The sequence below is a fragment of the Argiope bruennichi genome, chromosome 5 (assembly GCF_947563725.1).
Source record: "Argiope bruennichi chromosome 5, qqArgBrue1.1, whole genome shotgun sequence".
Classification (NCBI taxonomy): Eukaryota; Metazoa; Arthropoda; class Arachnida; order Araneae; family Araneidae; genus Argiope; species Argiope bruennichi.
Genome location: NC_079155.1, coordinates 30,803,201 through 30,828,621, shown reverse-complemented (window position 1 = coordinate 30,828,621; position 25,421 = coordinate 30,803,201). Strand labels below are relative to the sequence as shown.

At 24.6% G+C, this 25,421-nt stretch overlaps 2 protein-coding genes across 4 annotated transcripts; one reads left to right on the top strand and one right to left on the bottom strand.

Moving 5' to 3' along the window:
* Positions 1–4,896: 4,896 nt before the first annotated feature.
* LOC129968918 (coiled-coil domain-containing protein 115-like) lies at positions 4,897–6,703 on the bottom strand. The gene has a single exon (XM_056083263.1). It carries the CDS (start codon positions 6,676–6,678, stop codon positions 5,986–5,988), a length of 693 nt encoding a protein of 230 aa, XP_055939238.1. The 5' UTR covers positions 6,679–6,703; the 3' UTR covers positions 4,897–5,985.
* A 374-nt stretch (positions 6,704–7,077) lies between these two features.
* Positions 7,078–23,720, top strand: LOC129969652 (transcription factor E2F8-like). 3 transcript variants are annotated; one of them, XM_056084305.1, is made up of 11 exons: positions 7,078–7,193; positions 8,202–8,495; positions 10,562–10,671; positions 10,986–11,065; positions 12,483–12,613; positions 13,785–14,036; positions 15,625–15,703; positions 16,444–16,578; positions 18,095–18,586; positions 21,064–21,143; positions 21,246–23,720. In XM_056084305.1, the coding sequence occupies exons 2-11, from the start codon at positions 8,229–8,231 to the stop codon at positions 22,083–22,085; spliced, it is 2,466 nt and encodes an 821-aa protein (XP_055940280.1). In that variant the 5' UTR covers positions 7,078–7,193; positions 8,202–8,228; the 3' UTR covers positions 22,086–23,720. The 3 variants fall into 3 exon arrangements, with proteins under 3 accessions (XP_055940280.1, XP_055940281.1, XP_055940279.1); XM_056084306.1 differs by lacking the exon at positions 7,078–7,193 and adding an exon at positions 7,198–7,243; XM_056084304.1 differs by lacking the exon at positions 7,078–7,193 and adding an exon at positions 7,715–7,778.
* Positions 23,721–25,421: the final 1,701 nt, after the last annotated feature.

Sequence of the window (25,421 nt, the reverse complement as noted above, 5' to 3'; positions counted from 1 at the left end):
TTTTCCTTAATAATTTTGGAGTATATTATTACACAAAACCATTTTTACATCATAAATTAAAATCATTAAAAAAAATTTAAAATCTTTTTACAATACCAATTTTATTTTCATTCCATTTTTTCTCTAATTATCATTAGTTTTTAAAAATATTTCAGTGAGAGATAATGTTATAAAATATTTGCTCTATATTTCATAACATTGCCTCTTTTTTTTCTCTGAATTTAAATTCAGGCGCCATGTGACGGTAATAAATACATCTTTTTTATATGTGCTTCCTTATTTCTGCTATACCATTAAGAGAAAATTTTAAAAAATAAAATAAAAGTAGCCAAATAAATCACAAAACCATAAAACTATTACAATACTACAATGTTTCGAACGAATTTAAATTCCCTCTAAAATATTTTATTTCAGTAATTTTGATATTTTCCGGCGATAATTTCTGAAGCTATTATATGAAAAGTGAGAAAGGGCATGTTAAGATTCTTAAAAAATATATCTGTTAAAGTACTTCAGTTTGTTTTTCAAACTATTATTTTCTTTCATTTTTGTGATATTATAAAAAACTCATTTTTAATTATAGATAAAATAATGCCTACAAAAAAAAATATATTTTAAAATGATTGAATTGTGTACTTTCATTTCATTTTCAAGGAATCATGTACTCGAACTCATTTAAATTAAAAATCAAATGTTTAAATTCCAGGACATTATTTTTAGATATAGTTTTTCATGTTTTCTATTCTCTTGCTGGTCATTGTAGCGAACAGATACTCGAAATACTGAAACAGACTCGCTTAAAGGTCAATTGCAATAAAATATTTTATTTCAGTTTTTCACTATATCTGTTAGTCAAAAAATATTTATAAAGACACTAAAGTCAATAAAAAATGTTTTATTTTGGGAATTGGAGAAACCAACGCTGCTTAATTCCTTACACAATTGATTCCTTACATTGCTTAAATTCCTTACACAATTAATACAACCTCGCCTGAAAAGCTTTATCAGAAATCCTTTAAATGAGGCTCCCCTCCCTTTAAAACTCATATTAGGAAAAAATTAAACTTTCAGTATAATTAGGAAATATAAAGAATGTGTTTAGACGCTATGTAAACATCAGAAAAAACTAACTTTCAGACTTGAATATATAAATAAATATGCTTATATTCGATATTCACTATTAAGAATAATATATCTAACGATTCCGGTCATGATAGGCATATCTTATCAAACTATTTTTTAAATGCGACAAACAGAATGTTTAATATTTATAATTTTTTTTATAGAATAATATGACGTGTTGAACACAAATTTGATCGAATGTTATTTAATGTACCAAATACTTCTAGAGAAATATTTTTCATCAGTTTTCAAAAGTTTCTTTTGTTACAACTTATTTCAATTTTTTTTTTTTCAATAATAGCAAGATAATTTTTTAATTGTTTTTAAAAAATGCCTGAAATAGGTTGTTTTGTTGTCAACCCGCATATTTTTTCTTTCAGCTTCTTCTTACACAGACATTGGAGTCGATTTATTTGACGTAACAATCATAAGAAAAAGATAACGGCAGAAGTTATTTAGTATCTATGCGACATCATGTTCTTTTTTCTGTTTCAAACTGTACAATTCCAAAATTTAATTCGCAAGATACATTTGAAGCAAATCATATGACCAACATTGTCTGCCTTTGTGTCAAAAATTTCTTTTCATCATTTGAGTTCAAAAAATAAATAAATAAATTTCAGCTTTAACCATTTCGGGGAAATGTGAAAAATCGTCTGCAGATGAAGAAATAATCACAGAAATATTATTCAAGAAATAATGGGAATCTAACTTCCGTATATTTGTTTATGGAAAAATTGCATTAAATTATTAAGCAATATGCAGGAAATTTAGAATTTCCATTTCTATATCCACAATGTAAAATTACTAACGCTTTTTTTAATAGATCTAACAATACTAGAAATAAATTTTTGATAACATGTAAAGTAAGAATTTACAAACGATAATTGAAATGCAAAACCTTAAAAATCAAATTCTTACTTTTAAAAAATGAATCTCAAAATCAGTTATGGAATCGGATACTTCCAAAATATCGATTGTGAAATATATCTGCTTTTATAAAATATCATAGAAAAAATAATTCTAAAATTTCATTTTTTGATTATAAACATTGTGCTATTATATAAACCATTTATAAAATCTGAATAATTACGATTTGGGATTCCTTACATTTTTTAAGTATCAATTGAATAATTGGTTCTCTTTTGCATAACTGCTTCACATTTTCCCGTTTCAAATTCCTCTTAGTTGAAGAATACTTACGAAGGTTAATAGAACTAAAAGAAACTAACAATTACTCATTTATTGAATTTTTGTATTAGATAAAACCTATGGAGTAGGAATCAAAACTGCAATAGTTTTTAAGAAATACGTATGTGTCAACTCATTTGACTCTATTACAATGTTAGTAATTTCAATTTCAGACATGAATTCCAAGACAAATTTCTTCGGTGTCATAACAGTTTCCCACAATGATTAATATTTTTAAATGCATAAAAGAGAAGAGAAATAAAATTATAATAATAATAATAATTTAAATAAAAATTTAGATTAATTTGCATGGAAAAAATATTGTTTTCTTTGATTAAAATCACACCCTATTTGTCACAACTTTTCGCTATTCGAACATTCATAAATCTACAACTATGTTTTAAAAGGTACTATAAGGAACTTCTGACTTTTCAGTTCAGTCTTTGATTGAAGAGAAATGTTAATGACTTGTGGGAGGATTAATTTGAGTTATTCATGTTTTTACAAAAATGGCAGTACAAAGCTAATTGAAAATTAGATAATCTTTTATAAAAATGTGTATATATGCCTTTAAATAAATGAATAAATATCTTTAAATTTAGCTTTTCTAATTTATTTACTTATCTGACTTTATTATATATCTGACTATATTATATTTATTATAATATCTAAAACAAAATCTCCTAAAGAAAAATCAATGGTTGAAATTTTAAAATAAAAATCATACAGCATAAGTGGGAAAAAACAAACATTTTAAGAGACTGATGCTCTTCTTTGCATAATTTGAACTTCCTCAAGAAGCACAAAAAAAAAAATCACTGATTAAAAACTGAAAACACATCAAATATTGATTTTTATTTGCAGATGAATGAATAAATTTTAATATCCTGAAAACTTAAAATTTGGCTTGAAAAATTTCATTCAGTTTCCAAGAATTAAAAGATACTGCTATGCCATTAGTACTACTTACTATTTATGATAATTTCTTACCATTTAAGAGTGAACATTAATTATTGAATCATTAATATTAATTATCAACTTTATCTATTTGCTAAATCACTGATAAAGCTATTTTTCATATCATTATACAAATATTATAATCTAAAATCAAAACATTTTAATAAAATTAAACACCAAAGGAAAAAAAAAATAGCTGTTTTCTAAATAACTTTTATTTTTGAAACTATTTAACATGAAATTATACTAAAATAAGCATAATATTCTAGTATAATAATGTTCTTGAATATATAATTTAAACATTTCTCATGTTTTCAACTAAATCTTTTGTACTTTGATATAAAACCACAATTTTTTCCATCAAAAATGATTTACAGTCTTACAAAAAAAAAAAAAAAAAAAAATCAATCATCATGCAATTATGTAACCATATATGTATTTTATTAATTACCATGTTACATAACAACTTTAAAGTATAGCATTAAGACACAAGAAAAAAACTTAAAATTATATTAATAACAGATTCAGTAATGAAATTAAAATGTTTCAAATATGTTAAAATTTTAAGATGTAAGAATTTTAATATATTTCTTTATTTTACAAAATGATGTCAAACTGAACCATATATGTAAAGGTGTCAGTAATTTCCAGCAATAATAAAATATTAGTAGATAATAATAATTAATAATACCTAATTCATATTTTATCTTTTTTCACACATGGCATTTGTATGCATTTAGCATATGTAATAACAAATAAACAGAATGATCTTATACAAGGATTTTAAAAAGGAATAATATTTGAGTAATGAATAATTTTAGATTAATTTTTAATCTATTAATTTATTTGATATGAATTATTTTCAGAACTAAAGTTGATTATAAATCTTATAAAACATAATAAAGAGGTTAAAGATTTCTATTAATTACAAAGCATTCTTTGCACAATAAAGATGAGAAAACAACCAATCTGATTAATTCTTTCATGAATTTAAAAGTATATAATTTTAATAAATCATTACCTCTGCCAATAATAATAATTAAGATACTCAAAAAGCAATACATTCATGTTTAACATGAATTTTGGATTATATACATAAATAATCAAACCACATCTAAAAGTTCTTTTACAGCAAATGTCCGAATCTTTATTGAACCCTCACTCTTATTTCAAGAATATATATATATATAACAACTCCTCATCCATTAATTAATTGTACAAATATTAAAATATTGTTGATTCTGAATTTACTACCACCTCCACTGTTTTACCTCTCTAGGAGAAGTAGTACACCCCCTCACCATTGAGAACTTATAGCTTAGAGTTAAGGTTTTTGTCATTTCAAAATATAAACAGTTAAATATAATAGATAAATAAAAATAGTATAAGTATTTGAAAATAAAAAACTAATCTGGATATTTAATAAACAAATCAGAATCAGAAAATAGATCCTCACTAATACATAATTTGCAGATTTTTAATTAAAATTTTTAGAGCTCAATTTTGATAAACAATCTTGGAATTAATCAATAGATATTGCTTTTTATTGCAGTTTAGCTTCAAATAATTCCTTATTTGAGTATGCTAGTTTGTACTATTTTTAAATAATTGTTTTTCTTTTTTAAAAAAAATAATTAAATATCAGTAGTTAAAATGAATTAATTGTTAAGAATTTATTTTACTTGCTTAAAAAGTATAATTTCTAAAGTTCCAAAAAAATGTGCTGCATATTCAGTTTCACAAACGTAATTGCAATTTAAAAATCTAATAATCACTTATAGATTTATACAAAACACTTTCTTAAAGCATGCTTTATAAAGCAAATAAAAGTGTTAAACAATCATATCATTTGTGTCTTCTTTTGCTATGATTAACATCTCATTTGTCACAATTAACTACAAGCTATAATTAACACAATCATACCAAATCTTTAAAAAAATTATTGTTTGAGTAAAATGTACAACATAAAAAATAGTTTATAATTAAGGCAAGGCAAAATGTTATTGTAATATCTATACATAAAACAAAATAGATAATGGTATTAACTATTTCAAATTAGTATATTTTTTCTAAGATATATTCATAAGGTTTTTACAAGATTGTTTCTTGTAATCTTCTTATACAATAAGAAATAATCAATTTGCATCAGTAATAATATTGCACAGACTGAAATAAAATAATTCCAAGCTGATTCAATGAATACAGTTTGATTCAGTTACACAAATCTAATTTATTTTCTCAAAAATATGACCCAAGACCAAGCTTCTTTTGTCAGTTATACTTTTCCAAGATAAAAAATAATTGACAATAAACTTGATAATAACTAAATATTAATTAATAAGAATATGAACTTTGAAATCATCTTTGTGAAGCTTATTTAATTAAATGTACAAAAATTTTACAAGAAGTATTTATCATTGGTTGGACATGTTTTTACATATAAAGGTCATTGCACATTCCACGCTATAATCATAACCATGTAATATATAAAATATCTTTTATACACTTTTAAACGATACTGTTAGAAAGTTTTCAATAATTATTCATTTTTGAATTGTAAAAATACAAAAACAATAAGCAAAAATATAAAACACAAATATATGTATATTTATTTAATAATCCAAACTATAAATGGTTTTCCAATTAACAAAATTCTAAATTTTCGTATCTTAAATTTTCGACCCCAAAGTTTTCTTAGTGGAATCATTTCAATCATTAGGATTTCACCGAGTTATTGCATTCTGATTCAGTATTATTGCATATCAAATCATGTGAACACAAAGATGCTTTTTGTAACTTCAATATTTTATATTCTTTATGAAGCTCTCTTAATTTATTGTGAAGGGAAATTATTTTTAGAGCAGTACAAGTAGACTGTTTAAAGCGAGTTTGGCAAGTTCGTAAACTTTCCGGAACTAAAACACCGAACCATTTTAGTGGATCATTGTAATTGGAACAAATAGTTTCCTTAGATGTTTTAGAATCTTCGTTCTTGCAATCTACTTCATCAGGTGCTAAAACTGAAACCTGGTCATCAACCAATTGGTTCTCGACATTAACAGAACGAAGTTTCAAAGTAGCATCGTTCTGTGGGAGAGAAACTTCATCCAATTTATAATTCAAATATTCCACACCCTCATCCACATCTAAATAACTACTAACCTTAAAAGTAGCTGTTAAATTAGTACTATTAACTTGATGAATACCAACTTTCTGGCCTCTCATCAAATATCGGGCTTTTGCCATGTTTATATAACCTTCCTGTAAGTTAGCATCTAAATATTTTCTCTCAAACATTATACTTTGCAAAGTTCTTAGTATAGTAATGGATAATTCATCCAATTTCCTATAAAGAATTTTAACTTCTTCCATTTTTTTAACAACATCGGCTTCGAGAAATTCAGACATCCTTAAACTGAAATAACGAAACGAAAACAAGATATATATGGAGTTGAGTTGTATGCAATAATTTATTGAATTGCAAAGTTATTTTAAGGACGTTTATAATACTTAATGTGAAAAAAAAAATTCAATAAATGATCAATTCTGAAATATTTTAATATCTCTTATAAGGTTCCAAAACAAACGTTAATATTTCAAAAATTATGATGACGTTACTGAGTCTGAGTAACATACATTTCACATTAATAATATACGGCATTTTATTCCTAACTCATAGGTAATTTTATAATAATTGAAATTATAATTTATTCTCATGTAATAAAATTTTCGATATATGAAAAAAAAAGTATGAAAATTTTCTATCTATTAACATAAGAAGAAAAATAATATGACCTCGGTGAACGATGTTATCATGGCAGCGGTTGCTATGATATGCCGCGCCAAAATGAAAATAGTAGCAACCGCCGTTTCTAATAATCTAAACTTGTTTCGAAAACGCGGGTTATTTAACTCCACTTCTGGTGAGTAAGCTAGAAAACTTGTGATTACTTAGCATTCGCTCGATAAGACAGTAATTTCTAATTGCATTGTATTTTTGTATTGTAAAATGTATTCTTCATTTCTTTTTTTTTATTTTGCAACTTTTAATCGCGCTCATCATTTTAATTTGAATCAGTTTTCATAAAAAATAAGTTTTGTTGGAATCGTTCTTTTTTTTTTTTTGAATTGTTTAAAAGCAATCAAAATATTATACTGTTTAGGTAAATTATGTGAATAAAAAATTAATAATTTTGAATAAGTCCAATTTAAGCTAACATAAAAATACGTTACATAAGTAATCGCTTAACGATCGTTTTTGCCGGTTTTGATTAGATCGAGGCAAAGTATTGATCTCCATGCTTATTTACTTATAGCAATAACCGTTATGTGATTTTAAAATTCTTTTTTAATTAGTTTTAAAGTGTGTCAATCACAAAAGTTTTGAACTATTTCGGTGCTGTTCAAATTTTCATGCCAGGTGTTTTGATAACAAATGTTCCCATGCCACCAACGAATAACGTATTTATGAAAATATCGAATAATGGAAAATTATCTACTTTCTTATGGTTTGTTATACAAATAACTGATTTAATATATTTTAAAATATTATGAATTTCCAATAATTAATTATTGCATTTATTTAGATGCTTGAAAATAATTGTAAAATTTGCTTCTAAATTTGCAGATGCAGTATCTTTAAAAGTTAATAGATAAATTTCCTGTTTAAGAATTTATGCTTAAATTTAATAATTCTCTGTTATATTAAATAACAAATATATAAAGAAAATTAATGTATAATGCTAGTTTTTCTTAAATTTTTGACATTTAATTATTGTTGTATTATTTTATATTGCTAGATTGTTTGGTATGTGGATTTAGTGATTTTTTTTGTATATTTCTTATTAAAAAAATGTTTTTTTACTTTAAGGATTTAGTTAAAAAAAAGAGATTAAGTAAAAATTGCTTTTATATATATAATTACATTTCAGGAGTTCCATTTGAATATACCTTTGAAAATGCTAAGCCCGAAACGCCCTATTCCTGAATCCTGTGATATAGAACCAACAAAAAAATTTAAAATGGATGCTTCAAAAGAAAACATACCACCAAACATTAATGAAATTTTTGAAAAAAGTTGTAACTCCAAAGATTATGACCATCAAATGAAAGGTACACCCAAGAAACAAGTTGAAAAGACTGATCCTGTTACACCAAACACTAATTTTAAAATGCTGACTGCTATAGCTTCAAAACTAGAGTATGTAATCTGCGGTTCTCCTAAGGTAAGTATATAATAATAAAGATTTTTCTCTATAAAATTAATTTTGTATTTTCACCTCTTCTTGAACTGATTATGCATTTTTTAAGCTATTTTAATAAAATCATTTTTACATTTAAATTCATTTCCAATTATTTCAATTTATTTATACTTGCATACTTTCATCTGTATTTTATTAAATATACATTCATACATAAATTTTATATAATTCCAATTATCCTAATAATAACACAATACCAGTGAATGATTTTATATAAACCACTAAATATATGTATATTAATTAGCCGTTTAATAAAAAAAAGTATAGTATCTATATAACTAATGAATTAATCATTGTATAAATTTTCTTAAAATGATTTATGTTCAGTATCAGTATAGAAGTTAAAATTTATATATGCATTTAAATGTATACGATAAATAATATGAATATATATTATTTCTCACTTTTCAGTGCATATTTAGATCTAAGGTAAATAAGTGTATAAAGATAATAATAGTGGTTAAAAATGATGCAATTTTTATTCCATCTATATATAAATATTATTTTAAGAATTGTGTCCTTTTGATTATATGCAAATTACATCATTTTAAAAGCTATTTTTGCATACTAAGAAAAAATTGAATTATAATTTTTTTAGTAATAAAAAGTTGAGCTTTGAATTTGCATTTTAAGACATAGCCTGATAGTTTATGCTTAAAATTTAATATTATAAAAGGGTTGAAATTTATTTGAAATATTTGGTTTGCTAATATACATATTTACCAAAATTTTATAATATAGATATTAGATATCTAATAAACTTTAAAATAGATGTTAATTTTCAATAAATAAAGAATTTAATATTTATCTTATTAATCCAAAATATTACAATTTGTCTACCTCAATTAATTGATCAAACTAGTTACAGAGTCTGTATGGATCAAGCAAATAAAACAAATTAAATTTATTAAAAAAAGGAAGATTTGGAAGGCTATTACATACCTGTCTTGTTTTATTTATTTAATGGATAAGGAAAATATCCAATTCTTTAAGTAATTAACTAATAAAGTAAATATTGGCTACAGTAAACTGGCAACAAAATTCATAATTTCAGTATGATTTCACTTGTAGACATAGTTTTCATAAGTGTCCTACTACCTTCCTCTAAAATCTGCTTTTTGTTACAAAATTTTTATATTTCTTATTGTTTCTTTTTGCCAGATAATATTTATATTTAGAACCACCATCAGAAATGCATGAAAAACATTGTAATGTTTTTACACATAACTGTTCTTTACCTTTTTTGTTTGCCCAATTTTATTGTTGAGTAATGAGATCTTAAATAAAGTCCTATTCCAGAAGATACGACTTCAAAATTATTCTTCTTCTAATATTAATGATACTTATTTCTGTCCACTAAATCATCAGTTATTATTGAGTTAAATTTCATAATTTTTACAGCCAATTTTATCTATTTTTCTTTATTTACTACTTATTATATTTTGGCATTTTGGATTTATAGTACTTGTAAAAAAAAAGTTTGCTTATGCTCTATTTAATATAAATGAAATAGCATACAGAATTTTTTTATATTGATTTTTTTTTTATTTATATTCAACCATTTGTTTCATTTTTCCTTTTTTCTTAAAATTATTGTGAGAACAGAATAATTTATTTTTGAAGTTTATTACAAAAGGGAATTCTTGAAAGTATTCTTGAGCAATAACTGCTTTATCCTAAGTTTTACCATTTAAAAGTGAATGTTTCATATTTATGCTGCATTGTTTTTAACTACGAAAACTTGTATGTATTTTTATTCTATCTTATGAATTAAATAATGTTTTTGTTTAAAATTGTGCTATTTATTTATTACGTTAATAAAATGATTTGTTGCTGAGTAAAGGCAATAATTAAACTTCTATTGTGAGCAAGCTTAGTTCTATCACTTAAAGATATAATTGTTCTCATCTCTATGGTAATCCAGTTTTTTAAAGCTTAAAGAAAATAATCATAAAAAATCTTTTATGTTGAAATGATGTACAATTTTAGTTAATTTGTTTTTACTAAACATTTGTTTTCCATTTGTTCAGTCTAGAAATTCAAGTCAAAATACCATTTCATTAAATAATATAGAAATTGATGATAATCCTGTGTATAGAGTAAATAGAAAAGAAAGATCGCTTGCAATAATTTGTTCAAGGTAGGTTAAAATTTTATTATTTTGTTCAAAACTATCATTATATGAATTATTAATCCATAATTGATTTCACTTACTAATATAAAAAACTCACTGTAAAAAAAAATACTCAAGGTCAGTATTTGTATGGCCCTCTAAATTTAGGCACACAGTTCCATGTAAGGCTGGTATTCAAAAGCCCATAATTTTGAATTATAGCACCTATTTTTAACTGTTACTTTTATTTTCTTCTACTTCTTACTTTTTCTAACATTTTTTATCTGTTGTGAATTGTGTTTATTATTGTTATAAATAATATTTTAATCTTTTACTTGAAGGTTTCTTCTAATGTATCCAATGTACCCAGAATACAACTCAAACATTATCGTCTCTCTTGACGATGCCTGTCTAAAATTAAGTATGTAATTATTCATTATGCATGCATTAAATTTAAAAGATGTTTAATGTGTAATAATTTTCTTTACAATTCTTTCCACAATGAGCTCATCTATTCTGTTCATTTGTCACTTTGTGAGGTAAAAACACTTGTGATTGTCATTACTCATGCTTAGTTGTTTTTATAGAACAGCAATATCATGTTTGGAATAAATAGTTTCTTAAATAAAATCCCCAGTTTTTAAGTTCTTAAATATACATTTTCTTATTAATATTTTTATAAATTAATTTAAAGACTTGTCTTATGATATAAAAATCATTTAAGTACCACTGCAATGCTTCAAACCCAACAAAGATCATATTCGTAACTATGGTATATAAATAATCAACAGTGGATTATTTTTTTTTCTTTCACTTTATAATCATTTTTTAGAAGTTCATAATTAATATCAAGTTGAACAATCTTGATACAAATAACAAATCCATGCAACTTTTTTAAACTAACAAAGTTTAAGTATTTTTAACTTGTTTCACAAGCTATAATGATGGTGAATGTCGTGAACTAAGATAATTTTAACACAAGTTTGAGTTTTCTTTCTAAATCAGACTCTCCCAGAATTTAATGTACTGTAAACTGAAATAGAAAGACACTGGGAGGAAATTAGGAAATCAAGTATGATGCCACTCTCTGATTATGATTTGCTTCCTTAAAATTAACATATGTGGAACAGATTAAGGTGTTCATCAAACAGACATGAAACATTTCTGCAGATTTCAATATTTTCAGAATTGGATTTTATGATTATTAAGACCAATTAATTTTCTTTTATGTAATTATTCTATAATATTTTTAATATGCCAACCACTTTTTCTATTCAATTAATCATAGTTATTTTATTTCTTGGTGTTTACTTTTGGCAATTCCTTATTTTATGAAGTTCAGCTTTTTATTCCAAACCGGTGTTGTTTGAATAAAGCAATTAAATAAGGGATTACCCATTGCTTAAAACAGTTCTAAATTTATATCTTAATGAGATCTAATCTAAGCTTGAGACCAATACATGATGGGAATGTTTTTACTGCATGCATTAAAAACTGACAGTTTCATTTTAGAATAGTTGACAATTTATCTAGTTTCCATATTGTATTTCTGAAATTTTGAATATATTGATTAAATTTCCTATTTGTTAGCTTGCTGTACACTGTCGCTTTCTTATAACAATTTAAAAAATCTTATGCATGTTTTATATTTATGTCAAAAAACTTTCAATGTTGCATCAAATCTTCCACTAGTGTTTTATTTTAATAAAAATATTTTCAATTTGTAATCCAAGCTCATTTGTTAGCTCAGTTTATTATTATTATTATTATTTATTTATTTATTTATTTTTACTATTTGTAACAACTGTTTGTTTAATATGAGCTCCTGTTGTTTTCAGGTGTTGAAAGAAGACGATTATATGACATAGTAAATGTATTTGAAAGCGTTGATATGTTGAAAAAACTGGCTAAAAATAAATATTTATGGTTTGGAAAAGTAAACTTGCCAAATGCCCTATATAACATAAAGGTATGACAATTTTATGATTAATAACTGATGGAATTTTCATATATGGTCTGTTCCAATCAGAAAAATGTATAATTGTTTTTCTGTATAACTCATTTGCATTAATAATTGTTCTTTAATAATTAATTAGTTAATAAATTATTCAATTAAATATTATTGATACAACTGCAGTTCTTGCACACAGAATAAAAAAAAAAGAATTTAGCTTTAATAACTTTTAAGAGCTGTTTCAATTTTCCTGACAAGATGTTTTAAAATCACTTTTTGAGTCATCCCGTTTATACAACACTTGCATTTTAAAATACTTGAAAAAACTCAATTGATTCAGAGATGAAATGTTTAAAAAAACACAGTTTATTAGTGTTATGTTTGGGCTCTTAACAATTGGTAATATTGGTTATTTCCATATATATTTCCTTTATCATTATCTTTTCAACTATTCATTTTTTAACCTATATTCCATACAGTATATATATGTATATTTTTATATATGTGTACATATATGATGATATCTCTAAATCTAAATTGAAACGTCATTAATTTCAAAGTTTTATTTTAATTTAGTCCATATTAACTTCATTCTAAAATGTTCTCTTATTTCCTGGACCAATTCCACCTTTAATAATGCTACACGAGCTCTAAAAATTCTTAAATCTGTCATGTCCATACCTAAATTGATATGTGTAACAAAACCCTATCAGAATCTCATGGTATATAAACATCGGGAAAACATTTCTATTGGTGCTTTCTCTCCTGTGTTGTGATGTAGATTGACATACTTCATTGCTTCTAGCTTGTATGTATTATACCTCCCGGGATGGAATAAAGCTGAGTTCAAAAATTCAAAGGTATCTTCTCTCTCTTTGGTCATGAAATACTCAAAAATCATGTTTTACATTATATATATAATATGATTTTGTTAAATAATATTTTCAGGAAACAAAAACCCTATAGAAATGTAGAATTTCAAATGTTGAATGTTTCAATGTGAATTTCTCACAGTAATAATCTTTCCTTTTCTAAAACTGATGTATAATTCATTGTTAGCTAAATGCCTTGTCTACAAAGTTTTTTTTTTCACCTATAAAATCTTCTCTTTTTTTCTTTAATCTTCAGTTTTAGGATCTTTAGAACATGATAAAAAAAAATAATGAGTGTTAATACTTTAATCTAGAAGGCAGCCGACAAAGAAAATGTTCTAGCCAAATTGCAATATGTGCTGAATCATGAAGAAAATGCAACTGACCCAAAACAATCATGCATATTAGATGAAGTTCAAGAATTCACCAAAATTTTTGAAGCTGAAACTTCATATTCATCTTCTCTTCGAAGTCTTCTTCAGCCTTCACCTGTCCCAGAATTACGAAAAGAAAAATCACTAGCAATTATGAGTCAAAAGTTTTTGATGCTCTTTCTGGTTTCTCCTGTGAGTATTCATATTTAACTGAGAAAAGAAAAGTATTTTTTATAACAAAATAGATTTGATGTTCTCTCCTTTTCTTATAAAGCTTAGATATTTATCTTTATCTTGGGATGGGGGGATATAAAAATATTTGTCCCTGTATTTTCTTCAGAGAAATTTTGCCACAATTCCCAAAATTAAGAAATAATTATTTTTAACGCAACATTTATTATATTTATATAAAATATTTTTGTGTAAATATTAAAATGTTTCAATAAAAAAATATCCAGTGATAAATGGATGATGTAATTGATTTCAATAATTTTTTTGTGTGAGATTATTTGGATATGCAGTTCATGAAATCCTCCAAAGTTTAATAAGACATAATGCTAAATAAATAATAATCTAAAATGGTTATGTTTTACGAAAAAAAAAAAGATGTGATTATTAGTAGTGTTTGGTATTGTTTCTCCTAAGATGTAATTAAAATTGTCTGTAACTGAAAATTGAAAAATTTTGTATTAAAAAAATGTTTAACCTTTCTTTGAATTCTTAAAAATGCAATACAACTGTCACTGTTACAAAATTATTTATTTTTAGTTCCTTCTTTAAATGTATCTTCAATGTTAAAATTGTAATTTTCAACAAAAGTATATGCTCTCTTTTCTCCTAATTACTTAAAAACATATGAACAATAGTCGAAGTTATTAGTTATAGAACTGTTTTTAGAAAAATATTATTTAGGCATAACGGCAAGCAATGTATTCATCTATTTTATTTAAAGATTTTTTTTTTATTATTACTATGTGAGTTGCATTTGTTAAAATTGTTAGCTTAATTTTTATTTATTTATATCCATTTTTGAAAAGAAAAAAAAGAAAGAAAAAAAACATGGATGATGCAAAACTATATATAATTCTAACATGAAGTTCTCAATTAAATTTGCTTCGATCTTTGAATATCACAATTGCAATTCAGCTTAAACTGTGCTAAATTTAAATGAAACGAGAAATTGAAAATTCTTTTTTAAGCTTAAAAAATTTAATAAAATTGATCATATCATATCACAAAATTGATTTTTCATGAATCCATTTAAGACTAAAATTGTGATTTATAACCATACCATTTTTTACAAAAAGGTTATTATTTCTCAATTAATATCTCATCATTTTTGTACACTTGTGTCGTATGAAAGTAAGAATTTTTGTTTGATAAAAGTTACTGCAAATTTTTATTTCATTAAACTAGAATATTTTTATTTGTAACTACCTGATCAAAATTTGGTAATTTTATTTTCTTAAATGTATCCTTAAAATGGTTAAAGAAAATTTCATAGCATGTTTCAAAACTTTGTTTAGTGTATCATTATAATTGAATCTTTTAATACTTTTATTTATCTATTTTCCCCTTATTTTTGTAGATACAATATACTTATCTCTCGCAGAAAATATACGTATTTTAATGTGATTTTCTACCAGATTTTTTTGACATATTAAATGTTAATTTTATGTGCTTATTTTATATAAAAAAAAATTTTAATCAAGCATATACATTTTATTTATAATGGAATATTTATCAATATCTAACTATATTTGCCTTTTTATATTTGCAGTCAAAAGTTATTAGTTTAGGTGTTGCTGCTAAAGTACTGAATGGTTTTCAAAAATCTGAAAGACCTGCACAAATTAAAAGTAAAATCTATTTCTTTTTATCTTCATAATAGTTTTCAAGTATTTAAATAAAATGATTGCTTATTTGGCTATTTAATACAGAATTTTACCCTTTTATATTCTTTATTTTTATTCCAATGTCCATTATCAAACTATTTCTCGGAAAATAATTTTTTGGAATGCTATGTAAAATGTATTCTGTCTAATTATTCATTGCCCTAATACTCTTTAATATAAGAAAATTACTTTTGACTGACATGAATAATGACTTTTATTATTCATGTGCACATTTTCTATTATAATGTTATTTAATTTTACTAACCATGAAAAACTAATGTACATGATGTTATAACATTAATTATAAAAAAAATGTTAGTCAGAGAATTAGTAGTAATATTATACACCTGATTTTTAAACATCTGCAGAAGTTGTTTGTTTCCCTTGTGGAGCAATACTAAATTATTTTCAATAAACTGCATTATATGACTAATTCTGTAAAATCAATAAATATGTAAATGGGAAAAGGGGAAAGGTAATACTGTAACTCAAATTTTGTTATAACATTATACTCAAGGATGTTTTAAATGATTCATGTCAACTTTAATCCACTGTGATAGAAAGTATTTTTTTTAAAAGCCAAAACATGAAAAAACTATCCACATTAAAAATTTCGTGCTAAAATTTTATGAACTTGATAAAAGAATAAAACTACTTCAGCTTATTAAGGAAACATTTTGTAAAAAAATTTCAATTTATTTCAGCTCAAATTCGTCGTTTGTATGACATAGCAAATGTTCTTTCAAGTATTGGTCTTATCCAGAAAGAAATCACTGTATCACAAATTGGTAGGAAGCCTGCTTTTAAATATACTGGACCAAGCCCAGAAGAATTTAAAAGTAAATAATTATATGATTTAGTAATTCTCGAATAAATTTTCACTAACTTTTAAAATAATTTGGTTTGGATTAAAGTTATGTAGAATAATTAATTATGAAATCTGATTGTTCTTTTAATATGTGTGTGTGTGTGCATGTAAAATTAGGTTAAGAAGTTTAGTTAAATTGCCTACCCTAAACAGAAAAAAAATGTTCAGTTAAACAAAATTATATACTCTCACGTCAATCAATTTCCTATGATTCCACTCCCAAATGAAAGAATTTGGGGGAAATCTGAAATTGATTGTCCCCCCCCCAATTATTCTTAGAATGATTGAAATAATTTATTAACAATGGAATAAAATAAATGAATTCAAATTTATGAATGGAAACATGTATAACCCCCCCCCCCCCTTTTTTTTCCTAATATGTATCAATTGCAACAAAATGCACTTTCTTCAATTACATTTTAACTATATGCAAAATGATGGGGGGAGGAATCAAATAATTGCTTCAGTGAGATAAGATCATTATTACGCTTTTGTTTCATATGAAGCATTTATTATGAATAAAATTCAATGTGTATATCTGTTAAGAAATATCTACTTACCTCAGAAATTAAAATGAAATTGTAAGCTTCACTGATAGCTATATAATTATATGTTAGTGCATTATATAAAACTATTGTGATGACTGAACTGCATTTACTGAAATATTTAACAACAAAGGCAATTTTCCTCTCCTTCCAAAAGGTTATAGTTAAATGACATCGAGAAAAATTCTGTGATTAAAGATTAAACTGCATTTATTAATAAAAAAATTTTGGAATAAAACTCAGGACAGATAAAAATATATAATTAATCAATTTCAAGTTTTTCAAAAAGTGTTTTGTAACTCATTTATACAGTTTTTGTTTCGAAGCTTATAACAGATTTGTCAAATTTCACATTAAAATATTACACCATGACAAATTGTACCTTTTATTTATTGTATTAGTAGTGTAAATAAAAAAGAAATTATGTCAATTTTTGTAATGCCCTTATTAATTTATTTTATGAAAAAATATGTGTTTGGTTTAAGTGTTTTTCAAGATATTAATTTTCCTAAACATTTTGACTTTTCTTATTTGTGTATATTAACTATTTAAGAATTGTCCATACATATAAATGCTTTTTGAGTTGTTGAATTCTTTAATCTATTGTTTAAATTTAACATGACATGATGTAAATATTTTATATGTAATAATATATGTATTATGTATGCATTTTTATTTTAAAATGTCATTTATTTCAAATTTTCACATTCTTTCAAAACGTAATGACTTATCACGTTTTCTGCATTTATCTGGAACGTAGATATTGCTCCAAAACAATATCTGCATAAATATTTACTTAAAAACTAATGAAACTAGAGAAAAAAATATGAATGAGTTACAAAGTATTGATATATAACATCTTATATTTTTATTTCAATGCATTATTTTTTAAATTTATAATTTCATAACTTTTTATAAAGTAACATTTTATTTTTGTTTCAGCATTATCAAACAACATTTCAATTAACAATTTGACGAAGTTAAATAACAATGACAAGTCACGAAGTTTAGTAAGGCATTCTTCTTTTCAAGAAATCTGTGCTGTAGCAGAAATGGAGCATAAAAGAATTTGCCTTGAAGAAACTGCTAATTCTGCTCCACCATTTGAGAAAAGCATTCTGAAAAGTGATAAAACTTTGAGTAAAACATCTTTTTCAAACCTTAATTTAAGAAATAGTGGTGATAATGAAAATATAAAGCCTACCAATTTAAATATCAGTACTGTCAGCAATCCTAAAACGAGTACTACATGTTCAGTTGCATTTTCAAATATTTTACCAAAATTTTCATCTGAAGCTAGTAAAAAGAATGTTGTACAGCCGAAACCTATCACTGTGCAAGGGCAAGCAAGCATAAAAGTGTTGTCAACCAATGGAGCATATTATATTTTAAATCCAATAAATAGCAATGGTGCAAAGCCTCCAACTCCTATTGGTAAGATTCTCTTAATGGCATTTATTATTAACCATAAAATAGAAATCATATGACTACTTGCAAAATTTTTAAGTAATTTGCTTGTAAAAGTATAATTTTTAAGTTTAAAGGAAAATATTTTAATTAATATGTGACATCTCTGAATTTTATCAACAAAATAATTAATAATAATAAATATGGCAAAAGAAATTCTAGAATTGACAAACCATCAATCACAATCCATTTATTCAATCAGAAAGTATAGGGGTATTGTATTGTAATTACTCTAAAAGTGGTATCTAAACTCATTATTTCACTACTGATGTGAGAAACATAAATTTGCAATTTATCAAATTTCTTCTTTCCTGGGCACTTAAAAATGATAATAATAAGTGTACAACACAGCTGTTCATTCCCAAGGCAGAAAAATATATGCAAGATAAATTGCATGACAATTATCCTCAAGAGAATGCCTTGTTCCTTGATGTCAGTTAGACAACAATGCATTGTAAAATGAGATATCAAAAATTGAGTTTACTAGCTTTGTTAAAATAATGGCATATATATCACTTTATTATTTTCTGTTTCAATAATAGTTTTCAGCCCTGGTTTCCAATGTTAATAATACTTGTAATAATATTTATCATTCTTCTTACTTCATTGGTAAATTCTGGGTTTTATATTACACAGTTATGTGACAAAAATTAAAAAAATAATTCTACTCAGATCCTGAATTACATAAGCAGATATAAATATCTTTTGGAATTACACAGAAAAAAAAACTTTTTATACATAAATGATCAGTTCTTATGATCTAATTACATCCATTATCTAGCTTCGAATATCATCTGAATATTTTTATAAAAATTTTAAATGGTTTTATTATTATTATTTAAAATTCTGATCTGGAAATATTTTCAAAACTTCATAGTATTATGTTATTTCAATCAGTAAAGAAAAAATTTGAATGAATGTGCTTCTGTTTCACATCGGCGCATGATATATATTAGGTTTCTCTGTATTAAAAATATGTAAAACTTCATTTATTCTTAAAGAATCATTTACATATATCATTATCACATTAAAGTAGAACTAAACTGTATTTTATTTTTTATTTATTTATTATTTTTATCACTTTCTCTGAAAATTTGGTGTGAAAGGTGTATTCAAAAGAATCTTGGAAGAATTTATCTCATTCTTGAAATATAGCCTAATTTTAAAATTAATATCAGAAAATTATAGCAAGATAGACATGGGTTTATGTTTATATATATATATATATATAATATATTGTTGTAGAATGTAGATTATTATGATCTGTTCAGTGGAAGCAACAGGACGTATGTTTTCAGGAACATTTCTTTAATAATCACACTTTACACTAAACAAAGACAAGACATTCGCATGCATAGCTTAACAGAACAGCATATCATCTCATTCTCATTACGAGTAGAGTACTGCAACTGCTACAATATATAATATAATATAAACTGTCCCATTCATAAAAAAATTGGAAAAGGTTTATAGATGCAGCAATTTCCTCATATATTTGCCAGCTCTTTGTATGTTGAGAATCCAAAACTGTTAATGAACTGTTCATTTACAGTAAAACTGAATAGTTATTGCTTTGTTTTTAATTATATGAAAATAATATTCAGAATGCATGCACTATTCACATAATATTCTATTTATCTTTTCTGTAATTGAACTGGGTGCTTTTTAAACTGTGATGCCATATATAGGAAATTCTGGGTTTCAAAACAGAAGGATGCTTTATCTAGTATTGATATGCTAAACTATTATATATGCCCTTTAAAGAAACATTTATTTTAAGTTTTTGAAATAAATATAGCTAATTAAAAGCCTTTTTATCATTAGCTGCTACAAGTTATTTTATTCTTACTCGTTTATGTATATAGGGATCACGGAAAACTTATTTCTTGCACTTTTTTTATTATTATTGAAAGAAGTTTAAAATTAAAGTCTGTTTTAAAATTAAAATTTTGGTTTGTGAAAATGAAAAATTAAAAGGATTGGGGAGGGGATATGCAAAGCAATAGAAAGAATCTTGGTTAATATAATCAAATACTCATTCAAACAAAATTCTAATAATTGCTTATAAAATTAGATTTCATATGTTAAATTTATTATAATGCTCTGTTTTTGTTTTTCATGCAGAAAATATTAATGAAAAGCAATATGGTTCATAAGTGTTACATTTTATTAGTTCATGAAAGTAAAATGAATTTTAAAAATTATAGACAAATGTCCAAAAATGAAGAAAAGTGAAACTTAACAATAATAAGAATAAATTTGGTCAATATAGTGCTCACATTAAGAAAGAATTTTTAAAAAATTTTAGCATATTGTAGTGATAAATATATGACGATTTTAATACTAAGGTTATTTATTGTTTATTTGTTATTTTTAATATAAATGTTTACATGTTTACTGAAATATTAAGTACCTAAATGTTATAAATTTTAATTATTCTATAGGAACTTTACTCCTTATCAATCCACTACCAGCATCAAAATCTACAGAAATCACTGATATTAAAACATCGTCACAAAATAAGGTAAGTAGCATCATTTAACTTTTGAAATATTCTTAAATAAATACATTATATCAATCTAGATTTGGATCAGAAAAATTCATCTTTTTATTTTTTTTTCTATAGGTTTTCATGCCACAAAAAGGGAACTTGACAAAAGTACAGCAGGACAGAATTTTGCAAGTAATTAGTTCAAATAAGCAAAATAAACCGGCAGAAATAATCACTTTAAGAAGTAGAAGCCCTCGGAGAAATTTAACACGACTAATTAAAGAAATGCAAGCTAGAGAAGATGAAACAATGCAAACAGAAAGTATGATTGTTAATCAACTCAAACCAATATCCAAAGAAATTTCTCTTGATGAGGGTAACAGTAATGAATCATCAGAAATTTATCGTACACAAAATAATAGTTCAAGCAGCAGTAGATTTGATTCTCCTCTTAGCATTCCAAGTGGTTATGCTACTCCAATACCAAGCACTTCATCAAATATCTCATTTCTGTCAAACAGTGAAACACTTTGTATACTGAAAAACATTGAGAGCCAGCCAAATTGTGGAGAATGTTCAGAGAACTTAATAAAGGAAGATATACCTGGCCAGAATAATACTACGAAAAATATATCCCAAAATGATAAGTCTAATGTAGAAGAAAGGGAAATAATGAATACTGTCAAATTATCATCATGGCAAAACATTCAAAAGTTATCCATTTTAAATAACAATGGTAGTAATGATAGTGTAAATTCCGAAGTAGCAGAAATTTTAAAAGGTAAAAAATTGGGTGATGAGACAGCAAAATTAAAGCCATTTCTAATTGATGAGAAAACCATTCTTAGTCCTATTAAGAATAAAGATGAGATAATTGATAGAACTTTAAGTCCTTCACCTTTCATAACTCCTCCTTATGCACCTTCTGATACTATTTTTGAATTTAAAAATTTGGAATTAAAAAAATATCAATGAAAGAATAACAGTGCTTTTTCAGTTTCCCTCCCTTGCAACTTATGAAATTGTCGTTAATGTGATTAAAAATTACATCTGTGCTTTATCCTTTATTATTTTAGGTAAAGCATTATTTTTTGCTTTGGTGTTTTTTTGTTTGGAGGTAGCTTGGAAGAAAAGTTGTGATGTATGTTTCAATGTAAAATTATAATTATTTATATACAGTTCATTATGCATGAGTATGCTATAAATTTCATAAGGAAAAGAAAATTAGATGATGCACAAATTATATTAATATTTTTTTACATTAAAATATATTTTGCTGATTAAAAAGAAAATTATTATTTTGTTGGAATAAAATTATAAATAGTACATTAAAAATAAGACTTATATTAATAGAATAAAAATATAGAGTAAATACCATTTGACATAACAGGTATTGCAGAAATAGTGTTATGGTAAAAATAAATCCTAAGGTCTTGGATATTCATATCTCTTGCTTTGAAAAACTATATCTGACAATGAATTTTTTTTATATTTATATATTTTGTTCAGTTACGATTTTAGCTAAATCACAAATCAAATTGCAAATCAGTAAAATGTGTTTGGCTAAATGAGATAACATGATTGTCTATAAATAAAAGGTGCTGATTATTTCAAGCAGAGATAAGCAAGAGGCATGAATAATTTTGAAAAAGTAACTTCCCAAATCGGTCCCAAGTATTGGAATTTATTTGAAAAAATAACTGAAAGCATAATAATTCCCTGTTATCTCATTATTTTTAGTTATAATGAACTCAGTTGAAACTAGTAAAATTTTAAATTGTTAAAAAAGTATTTATTGAAAGTTTATTTAATATATCATAATATACTATATTATATATTTATTATCGTCAAAGTTTACTTTTTTGAAATTCTATCATTTTCTGATTAGTTCCTTTGCATCACAAGTTGTTTGAATAATGCCAATTCCTAATTAATGATCTTGTGATTATTTTTTGAAGTTCACGCTGCTCAGCCAATGGAATATTTTGAAATTGCAACTAAAAGAAAAATTGTTTGATATTATAAATTTTATGACTGATATATATAGAGATATTTATTATGTTTTTGTTTTTTTTAATTAGACCTTTTATTTTGTAAATAATTTTATCCATAATCATTTATTACCAACAATGACTTATTAGCTATTGCAGTATGTTCACGCAATAGATATTTCTGGATAATTATGTTTGCATAACTACATTAATTTAGATTTTGAAATATTTCTATAAATGCAAGTAAAATTTTCAATAGTAGTATTAATATTGTATAACACTTAATATAACCATAATTTCAAGTTTCACTGGCTTTTGTCTTAAATTCACAAAATTACTTAATGATTTATATTTTGTACTTTGTTTTTCTTTTCAGAAAACACTAATAAATTCTTTAATTAGAAATATTATGGTATTAAATTTACTTTAGTATTAAAAAATTTTACTTTTTCCTTTAATTTTTCATTGTTATCAAAAAGAAACTGATAAGCCATTACAATGGTAATATTTGTAAAAGTCATGATACGTTAGGAATTTGTACAGAATGCAATATGACATAATATATTATTAAATACAATATTAGCATTGAATTTGCATATTATATTTATTTCACATGTGTTTGGGGTATCAATAAAATGTTTTCAAAATATTGTGTTGTTTACTTATCTACACATAAGAAAATAAAAACTATAAATTATTAACTGTCATTGAATACTTCAAAGTATTGTAAAACTTTTAATTTAACTCTGGAAAATACTTTTTCAGAGGTATTTTATCTATTAAGAATAAAGTCACATTCTTGATACCTATTTAAGAATTAAGAAAAGTACAGAAAGAACAAAAGATCACAACAAGCATAAAAAGTATGCATAGGATAATTTGAGAAGTCGTTTTATTTTTCTTTTAATTGATAAGTTAAATATATAGTCTTTTGTTCAGAAAAGTATGTAATGATTCTAATAATTTAGTCTTGAAAATAATTATTTCCTAAAGTTTTTATTTTAAAAGAAATGTTAGCCATGTTTACCTCTGACATTGTATGCCTTCTAAATTTTATAATGAAAAACGACAATTAAAGTGCTAGAAACAATGAAATGTAAGATAAAAAAATTTTGCTCCTTATTGAATTCAATAAAAATCTTGGATGATTTTCAGACAAATAATTGCATTCAAATTTGTCATGTTTATATATATCTCTTAAGTCAGAAAATGAAATGGATTAGCTTTTCCCTTTCAGTCAAAGAGCAGTAAATAACTTCTTGATCTGCAATTTGTTTTCCTAAAAAAAAAAATCTATTTGGGGATCATAGAATTGAAAATACAAGCAAGTAGGTAGAAGTAATTCTGAAATTAAAGAACTATATAAACAAATAAAACTAAAAATTAACATCAGTAACTTCTTTTCTTTGAAAGAATATCACAAACTATTTTATTAACTTGGTACTCTATATGTAAGAATAATGTGATATAACATTACAATCTAAACTTGTCAATAATGAGAAGACTTTTTTAATAAGTAGCCTATCAGCCTTCAATATGCATTATGTTTCATAGTTGGATTAAGAAATCTGCTATATTCTAATAATGTCCCTCTGCATACTCTCATACATTTGGATTATTAACTCATCCCACTGATGTCAAGCAAAAATTTAGAGTTTTGCTAGTTCAGGTGTTGTCTTTGTCTTCTGGTTACAGTTCAAAATAATGAGGTTTACCACAAAGTATATAGAATGTTTATAAAACTTCAATTGTAAGGGGATTCATTACTGATTCCAAAATAAAATATAAATAGCTATTGTTTAAGTTAATCAATAATGTAATATTGCAAAAATCACAGTTATTTTAACAGTTTTACAGTAGTTATTTACTTAAGTTAATGCTAAATAAATTCTTTGGTTTGATGATTATCTTTCAAGTACACATATTTGACAAAAATATAGCTTATTTCTAAAAAACTCCCCTATATAGAGATGTTGGAAAGCCTTTTTACAACTAATTAATGAATAAATAAAAAGCAATGCTGAAATTCACTGTTTCACATTTTGCAAAAAAAGAAATCAAATGTTCAGTCATCTAAAGTAATTTTTACAGGTACAATTCTTAGTGCATATTGATTTAGGAAAATATACTCTTTTCTATAAATAATGAAATGCAAGAAGGTATGTTTTCATGTACATATTTCCTTGGCCTTTATTATTAAATTGGATATTGTGGCTAAGAGAAAGAATGTCTTCTATATCATTATAAATTAATCACTGTAGTTGTAGAAAAGTTTCTGGTTTGTTTTGTAAAATTCTCACAAAAAAAAAAAAAAAAAAAA

Coding starts and splice junctions, on each gene's coding strand:
- LOC129968918 (XM_056083263.1), bottom strand. CDS start 6,678: ATGTCTGAATTTCTCGAAGCCGATGTTGTTAAAAAAATGGAAGAAGTT.
- LOC129969652 (XM_056084304.1), top strand. Junction 15,704..16,443: donor AAGACCTGCACAAATTAAAA/GTAAAATCTATT, acceptor AATTTATTTCAG/CTCAAATTCGTCGTTTGTAT. Junction 16,579..18,094: donor AAGCCCAGAAGAATTTAAAA/GTAAATAATTAT, acceptor TTTTTGTTTCAG/CATTATCAAACAACATTTCA.